Consider the following 8,211-nt stretch of genomic DNA (forward strand, 5'->3'; position numbering starts at 1 on the left):
CTCGTTTTCCTATTTTATATTAATTATATTTAGAGTTGATTTAGTTTATGAGAAATTCAAATGTTGAAAATGTTTTATTAAATTCATATAATCGATTTAGTAGTAATATTTTGGAAAATAGGCTTGCCTTGTAACATGATAGGCGTCATCACGACATGGTTAGATTTTGGGTCGTGACAATAATAGTAGTAATTTGATACAATTTTTCATAACACACACTCTATTTTACGCTTATTCTTTAAGTTTCCAATTTCAGGTTAGCTTGAAAAATGTCAAACTGTCAGTTTCCTTTCTTGGACGTTGATGTTGAGTCTGGCCATCATGGCGAAAACAATAATATGGTACCTAGCAATGAGGTACCCATATTGATCCCAATGGAGTCCCGTTGCCAATCCAATCAACACCAATTCACAGGTTGCTATCTATGCCCCCTGCCAACTGACCCCGAAAACAACATTCACAGAATCCCACGAGCAACGATTCGAGAAACTCATGAAGGCAGATGGGATAATCCTACAGTTAATCTTCGAAATGTTACAGGCTGGAGGGTGGATGAATCTGAGCCCGGAACCAACCCTGAAATAATAAAAATGCTCGAGGAAATGACAAAGTGGGTGGAATCAAAGGAGAAGAAAATTGAGGCCAACGACAAAAAAGTGGATACCTATAACTCTAGGGTCAATCAAACCCAGGAGCGCATCTGATATTGAAAGGCCTAGACTCCAAGAAATTTGTCCAAAAGCCTTTTCCTCCGAGCACAACACCGAAGCCAATCTCGAAGAAGTTCGTATGCCTGATATTCCGAAATATAACGGAACCACAGATCCAAATGAGCACGTGACCTCCTAAACGTATGCCATCAAGGGGAATGCCTTGGAAGATGACAAAATAGAGTCGGTCTTGCTAAAGAAGTTCGGAGAAACTCTGTCAAAAGGAGAAATGATTGGTATCACAGTTTACCCCCAAATTCTATTGATTCGTTTGTTATACTTGCAGATGCTTTTGTGAAATCACACGCCGGGGCCATCAAGGTCAAGACCAGAAAATCAGATCTTTTCAAGGTAAAGCAAAGAGACAACAAAATGCTTAGGTCGTATCAAGGTTTCAAATGGAACGGATGGACTTGCCTTCAGTTGCGGATGATTGGGTCGTTAAGGCATTCACTTAAGGACTTGACCTCCGAAACTCCTTGGCTTCACAGTAGTTAAAACAAAATTTGGTAGAGTACTCGGCTGTAACTTGGGCCGACATCTATAACAGGTACCAGTCAAAAATTAGGATCGATGACTATTAGCTCGGGGCCTCGTCTGGGTCTATTTATCCTATCAGAGCCAATGACAGGTCTAGGGAAGTCGTCGATCACGAACCGAGACCAAGCAGAGATCGGTATCAACCGTATATTGGAGATCGAAGGGGTAACAGATCCGAGCCTCACCCTACGAGGAATGAGAAGATGAGCGATCGAGGCCTCAGTAGCCGAGGACTGATGAGCAAAAACGGTTTCGATAAGCCACTCGGGCCCATGGATGCACTAAGGTTATGAGAATATAACTTCAATGTTGATGTTGTCAGCATCATATCTACCATCGGGCACATCAATGGTACCAAGTGACCTCGACCGTTGCAGTCCGACCCTACCCAGAGAGACTCTAACTTTATGTGCAATAAATAACTTACTCTATGGATATATTCTTTTTATTTCTTCTTTTGATGCAATGACTATTTATTTCAACTGTGTATTTTTACTTTTTCAGGTAAAATGTGTAAAAAGTATATTTTTAGAGTACCATAATTTAGAGCTATATAAAAAATTATAGCCAAAATAATTAATTTCAAATTATATTTTTTATAACTTTTTAGATGTCTTGACTATTTATTTCATTGTATAAATCTTTATTATCAAGTCAAATTCAAAAAAAAGATTAACTAAAATTTTATTATTTTTAGCCAAATAAAAAATTTTAGCCTAAAGAATATAGTTCTATCCAAGTTTTATCATAAATTGTATTAGAAAAAAATTATATAAAAGAGTAATATACTTAAAAGGGTAAAAGTATATTTTATTTTTTATAAAAAATGGCACATATGTAGAAAAATTCACGTTGCAGACGAGTGTACCCACACTCTTTGCCACATCAGTGTCTAGGGACTCTAAAAAGATCAAGTTGAGGGGTAATTAATGTCACGAATAGTTTAAAGCTGTAACTAATAATTCGTGTCAAGTTTAAGGTATTTTGACTCAATATTTCATTTTAACCCGTTCCATACTTAGTTTAGGGGTTTAAGACTTTCATCTCACATCAGTTAGAGGTCGCAACTCGCAAGTGAGAGAAAAATGGCGAAATCTTCAGCGACCAAAGACGCTCAAGCACTTCTCCACTCTCTCCGTTCTGCTTACGCTTCAACTCCCACTAATCTCAAGGTTACCTCTCTCTCTCTCTCCCCCCTCGTCATTTTATATTCATAAGAGCAATTTTAGATCTATATATCAATCAATCAATATATCTCAACACTAATGTTGCCAAATTAGTCGGGATCAGCTATATAATTCTTTTATATCAAAGATTATTATAATTATACTACTGAATCCTTAATTGATTTTTTTGTTTTTGTTTTGAAACAGATCATTGATATATATGTACTGTTTGCGATATTCACCGCTGTAATTCAGGTAATATATATATATTTTGTTTTGAATATTCGGATCTTATATGTACTTGCGGTTAGATTTATCGATGTTATTGTATAGATCTAGGTATTGGTTTATATTGTTGCTATGTTATTTGTATTGATAAACTTAGACGATACGGGGCTAATATTGGAATTATTTGGTTCTTTGTTTTAAAATGTGGTTAGTTTGAAGCTTTGAGCAAAATCCAATTCTTAATTGAACCATTTGTTTTGGATTTCGATGCTGGGGCTTAGTGAGTTCATGGCGGGCATTATGCAGCGTAAGCAGATTTATGTTTATGGTAGAGGAGCGGGCTCATTATCCCAGAGGTCTGAAGGCTGCTGTTTTGTCCTAAGGCTTGGCCCTAGACTGAAAAAAGAAAAACAAAAAACGAAAGTAGATTTAGGTTTAATCGGCATTTGATCTCTTGGTCATCTCAGATATTGCTAATGTGTTATATGTAGCATTTAAATACCAATGAAGAGCTCATACCCTCAAATTGTGCTGACGGTACAATAGAACCCACAAGCCATAACAGTTGGATGGAACCTTTGATTGTGGAGTTCGAGATTGCTTGTGGTTGGTCTAACTCTGGAGTTAATGTTTAAATTGTATTGTAAGCAGAAAACTTTCTGCAAAAGATTTTGAGCATTCTCACAACTGTAAACATCAATTTTTGCTTAAAGTACAAGTTTGCATAAATAACATGGCCAAATCATTAGTTAGTAATCGGTCTTTACTGTAGAAAGAAACATTCTTTCTAATGTCATTGTCTTAGAAAAGCTTTTGTCGAACCAAGGGAAGAGTCTACACTATTACTTCTTTGATGAGGGAAAGCGCACCACCATGCATATCATCATTTATAACTCCTCTGGTGTCTGTTGTTGCTTCAGAAGCATCTCCTTTTCTGTGCTCACATCACAAAAAGAAGTCTCCTTGCACTTATCCTATTTCTTGAAATTCCTGTACTGGATCTTGGAAGCAGCACTGTTCAGGTTATTGCACTGCTCTAGTGTTAATATGTCCCTAGAAATCTATGCTTAAGTGAATTTACAGTTTCTCCTCATGAAAGGCCTTTGATGCCTTGGTATTCCTTCACAATTTATGACCTTACATTGATCAGACTTGATAACTTCTCCTGGTTGGGACTTGATGAGCAGTCATCTATTGCCTGGGGTAATTAATATGAACTGTAAAAGCACTTGGGCATCGGTCAAGCTCAAACTGTGATGTCAAAGAGATCATCTCCCATGGGCTTACACTTGAGAGTTGATATCTTCCTTCTGTTGTAGAGAAAAAATGACATCTCCAGTGATTGTTTTAGGCGCTTTACCAGACTTTGAATGTTATCTTTTGTCTATTTGACATACCCTTCTGCACAACAACCTCCAACACCTTCTACTCTTGCACAACCTTCTCAACCTTACACCGCAAGCACCTATTTTTCGAGTTAATGGTCTCATCCATACCCTTATCTTCATTACAAGCCCTTAACTCATTACAAGGGTGCTACATCTGGTGGATCAGGGATGGAGCGATGTCTCTGGTAGAATGATTCAATTGAAATAGCCAGAAAAACTCACTAAAGCACCTTTATATGAATCTTCTGCCTTTGGCATATGGGCACAAGGCATTGCGAGAAAGTGAGAGCTTCTGCGGGGAACCTCGAAAGGGTGAATATCATCCTATTTCACTTTTTATCTTCTTCCGCTTCTACTTCCACCGATACCAAACAGGTTAATATTAGGTCAGGTGCACCACCTCCACCACTCATTCCTTGAGAACATCTTTCACTGCATAGATCATATATCTCATGCTTCTACAGGTCACTCAAAACCTCATTCTCTTAGGCTAGCTCTTTAAGCTATTATGGGTTGCCCTTATTGAAATTGGTTCTTGATGACAGTGTAACAGAAGCATTTGCTTGGACTCTGCCATAGTACTCGGTGTGTTGTTCTTCTTTTACCCGTCCAAAACATGCCATAGTACTCGGTGTGTTGTTCTTCTTTTACCCGTCCAAAACATCTTTTGATCGCTTAACTAGTCAAAATGACCTGCAAATGATAGAATGTGAAACCAGCAATGAAAGGAGTAACACTCTTGATACCTGGCGTTAGGTGTTCGGAATGGAGGTGAGATATATATTACACATCATTTATTGAGGTTATGCGACATGTTCGAAGTTCTATGTGATTATGCAAAATGCTTGCCGGTTTTCCTTTGGAAGTTAGTAAAGCCTCTTATTTTAGTCAGAATGAGTCCTTGAGACCAGAGCTGCTCATAACATTGTATAAAAAGAAGAAAGCTAGAAATTCATGCTATCCCAGATTCGACTATAGCTCGTAAGCAACGTAAGATCTATTTGAAGTTTCCCTGTGTATAGAGCTTCGCTGCTGTTTCATGCCTGCATGGAGAGCCTTTCAGCTATTTTACTGCTCATGCCTAAAGAGTGCGGAATTTATTCTGTATCTGAAATTGAGACATCAACTTGCTTGGTTTATCCCTAATGGGGATTGTTGACCCTTTTTCACTTTATCAGGTTGGGTACATGGCTATTGTTGGGTCCTTCCCATTCAACTCTTTTCTCTCTGGGGTACTCTCTTGTGTAGGCACTGCAGTCCTTGCTGGTGAGCTTATTGTTCTCTGTCATACACTTCTTCGTGGGAAAATGTTGAGTTTAACCGATTTTATCTATCTTTGGTCGCAGTTTGTCTCCGAATCCAAGTAAACAAAGAAAACAAGGAATTCAAGGTAAGCTTTTTCTTGGGAAAGATCTTCTCTCATAGTTTCCAGCTCATTGTTCCATCTTACTTTCACTGAAATGCAAGGAGAAACTGAAGTTTTACATGAGCAACGACTGCATGGCGTTCTCATCCTAATCCTCTAATAACTTGCTCATTTCCTCATAGAAGCAGAGAACTATTACCTATTGCTATTTCCTTATTTATTGCCACTACTGCAGGATTTGCCACCAGAACGTGCTTATGCAGATTTTGTTCTCTGCAATTTGGTGCTCCATTTGGTGATCATGAATTTCCTTGGATAGATTGACGTTCTTAATCTCGAGTGAATGCTGCTTATCCAAATATTCTTGTCTGTAAGGATGCTGTTAAGGCAAGCACTTTAGCAATATGAGAGTTCTGTTTCCCCTTTTCCATCTTCATTTATGAACCTGATAATTTGTCAATTAGACAGTGTTACTTTGGATATCTGGTCTTTGCAGTTTTAGAAGTATGAACTTTACCTCATGAAATATACGTACCTGTCCTCCCTTGGATTTTTGTTTGCGCTCATCATTTTTAATAATTTAGCTGTTCAAGCCTATAGTTTTCTTGCATTATTGTTTCTATAATAGTTATTTCTGACTCTGCCTTGTAATCTCTCTTGTAGAGCTGGTAAATTATCTTTCTGGGTTTTTTTCCAAATACCGTAAATAGTCAAATTTAGAGTGATAGGGGACTAAATACTAACTAAACTGAATTAGCTAACCATTGTCTAGTCAACCGCTAAAAATATACATTTCTCTAAAATATCAAATTCGTCCAAATATTGCTAAACAAGCAGTACCGAATTGCACCGAAACTAACCAGAAAATTGCATGGGATATTTGGTCGCCCCCATTTAACATATACCCACTTTTTAAACAACTTTAGACCTTTTTTCTCCTCTTTCTTCTTCTTCGGGTGATAATGATTTTATATGGTATTTGTGAACATAGTTTAAGGTAGTTTATAATATTTTACAGCGGTAAGCTGTTATGGCACTTTATTTTTTACTATTGCTTAGGATTTCTTCTTCTTTTTCTTAATTGCAAAATGGGTTTGTTAGATTTATTATTGTTTTGACAAATTGATGATTGGAGTTTGTTCTTGATGATATTTGGAGGTTATATTTCAAATTTAAGCTCATTTGGAGAAGATTTAGGTATTAAATCATATTGGATTGTTATAATTCGAAAAAAAAATTCTCTGGGCAATTTGCACTTTAGGCCTATTTGGCCTTAAGTGCATGAAAACGATTGTTGCACCTCAGACCTTTTGGCTGTAATTGCATCTGAAGTGCAAATTTTCGCTTCAGACTTATTGGCCTTAAGTGCATGAAACCATTGGTTACACTTCAGATCTATTTGGCCTTAAGTGCATTTGAAGTGCAATTTTTCACTTCAGACTTATTGGCCTTAAGTGTAGGAAAACGCTTGTTGCACTTCAAACCTTTTGGTCTTAAGTGCATCTGAAGTGCAATTTTTCACTTCAGACTTATTGGCATTAAGTGCATGAAACCATTGGTTGCACTTCAGACCTATTTGGCCTTAAGTACATCTGAAGTGCAATTTTTTCCCTTCAGACTAATTTTTTATAACTTCTGACGCGATAAGTCTGAAGTTGATCGCAAAATGGGTAGGCGTGCAAACTTATTTGTAAAGTGGGTATAGATTCAATTGTGACCCAAAAACTGGGTATAGATGCAAAAACCCCGAAACTAACAATACAAAAAGGAGAAAAGAAGAACAAATGAGGCCACTAAAAATCAAGGTAAAAAAGCAAGTAAACGGTCATGAACCCTAAATGTCAAAATTACACGGGGGGCGCCCTATTTGGTCGCCATTTAACCTATACCCATATTTTTAAATTTTTTTAATTTATACCCTAATTTTGACAATTTCACCTCCTCTTCTTCCTCCTGACCTATGCGCTCCTTTCTTCCCCTCTTTTTTTCCTCTTCTTCCTTTCTCTTTCAATCCCACAATAAGAACAGCAAAAGAAAAAAAAAGGAATAACAGTGGAACAAGATATTTTCATTTTCTTGCCTTTTACTTCGAGATGGATCTTAATTTTCCTATCAAGATTTGAAGGTAGTGAGTTCTTGAATGAGCTGAAGATTGAGCTAAAGGACAAATATAGGTTTTGATTGTTTCAGATGAAGAAAGGAAAGTGTTCCATCAGAAAAAGAAAAGAAGAGCTCCTTCGATATTGCGTATGTTTGTAAAAGGAAAGGGGCTGGATTGTATTGGGCCTTCGGATCAGACTTCAATCAGTTTCTAGAATGCTGAAGTTCAGCAAATGCAAAATAAACTTTAGCTCCTAAAATGCTGAAGTTCAGCAATTACAAAACAAACTTCAGCTCCTAGAATGCTGAAGTTCAGCAATTACAAAACAAACTTCAGCTCCTAGAATGCTGAAGTTCAACAATTACAAAACAAAAACTTCAGCTCCTGAAATGTGTTGTAGTTTTATTGAACTGAAGTTTGCCATTGCACTATGAAACTGAAGTTTGTGTGATTGTCTTTGCAAGTCGGGCCAAACTTCAGGCAAAAATATATGAAGTTTTGGTTTGATAAGGCTACACTTCAGGCAAAAAATTCTGAAGTTCAAACTTCAGACATAAATTTTTGCTACTTCAGACCCGTATGTCTGAAATTACGCGAAAAGTGAGTACGCTTGTAATTTTTGTGCAAAGCGGGTATAAGTTAAAAGGTGATCTAAAAATTGTGTATAGATGCAAATCCCCCACCCTAAATTGGGTTGGGCTACTTTTGGATC

At 37.2% G+C, this 8,211-nt stretch overlaps 1 protein-coding gene across 1 annotated transcript; it reads left to right on the forward strand.

Annotated features, from left to right (window-relative positions):
* Positions 1-2,263: 2,263 nt before the first annotated feature.
* On the forward strand, positions 2,264-5,962 carry LOC107812492 (dolichyl-diphosphooligosaccharide--protein glycosyltransferase subunit DAD1-like). The gene is made up of 5 exons (XM_075253328.1): positions 2,264-2,422; positions 2,624-2,671; positions 5,211-5,298; positions 5,379-5,422; positions 5,634-5,962. The coding sequence occupies exons 1-5, from the start codon at positions 2,336-2,338 to the stop codon at positions 5,715-5,717; spliced, it is 351 nt and encodes a 116-aa protein (XP_075109429.1). The 5' UTR covers positions 2,264-2,335; the 3' UTR covers positions 5,718-5,962.
* Positions 5,963-8,211: the final 2,249 nt, after the last annotated feature.

Source organism: Nicotiana tabacum, chromosome 5 (genome assembly GCF_000715075.1).
Source record: "Nicotiana tabacum cultivar K326 chromosome 5, ASM71507v2, whole genome shotgun sequence".
Lineage (NCBI taxonomy): Eukaryota > Viridiplantae > Streptophyta > Magnoliopsida > Solanales > Solanaceae > Nicotiana > Nicotiana tabacum.

Excerpts from the sequence above, each read along its gene's own strand:
- LOC107812492 (XM_075253328.1), top strand. The coding sequence starts at position 2,336 with ATGGCGAAATCTTCAGCGACCAAAGACGCTCAAGCACTTCTCCACTCT. Across the intron at positions 5,299-5,378 it reads AGGCACTGCAGTCCTTGCTG|TTTGTCTCCGAATCCAAGTA; the intron begins GTGAGCTTATTG and ends CTTTGGTCGCAG. Across the intron at positions 5,423-5,633 it reads AAGAAAACAAGGAATTCAAG|GATTTGCCACCAGAACGTGC; the intron begins GTAAGCTTTTTC and ends CCACTACTGCAG.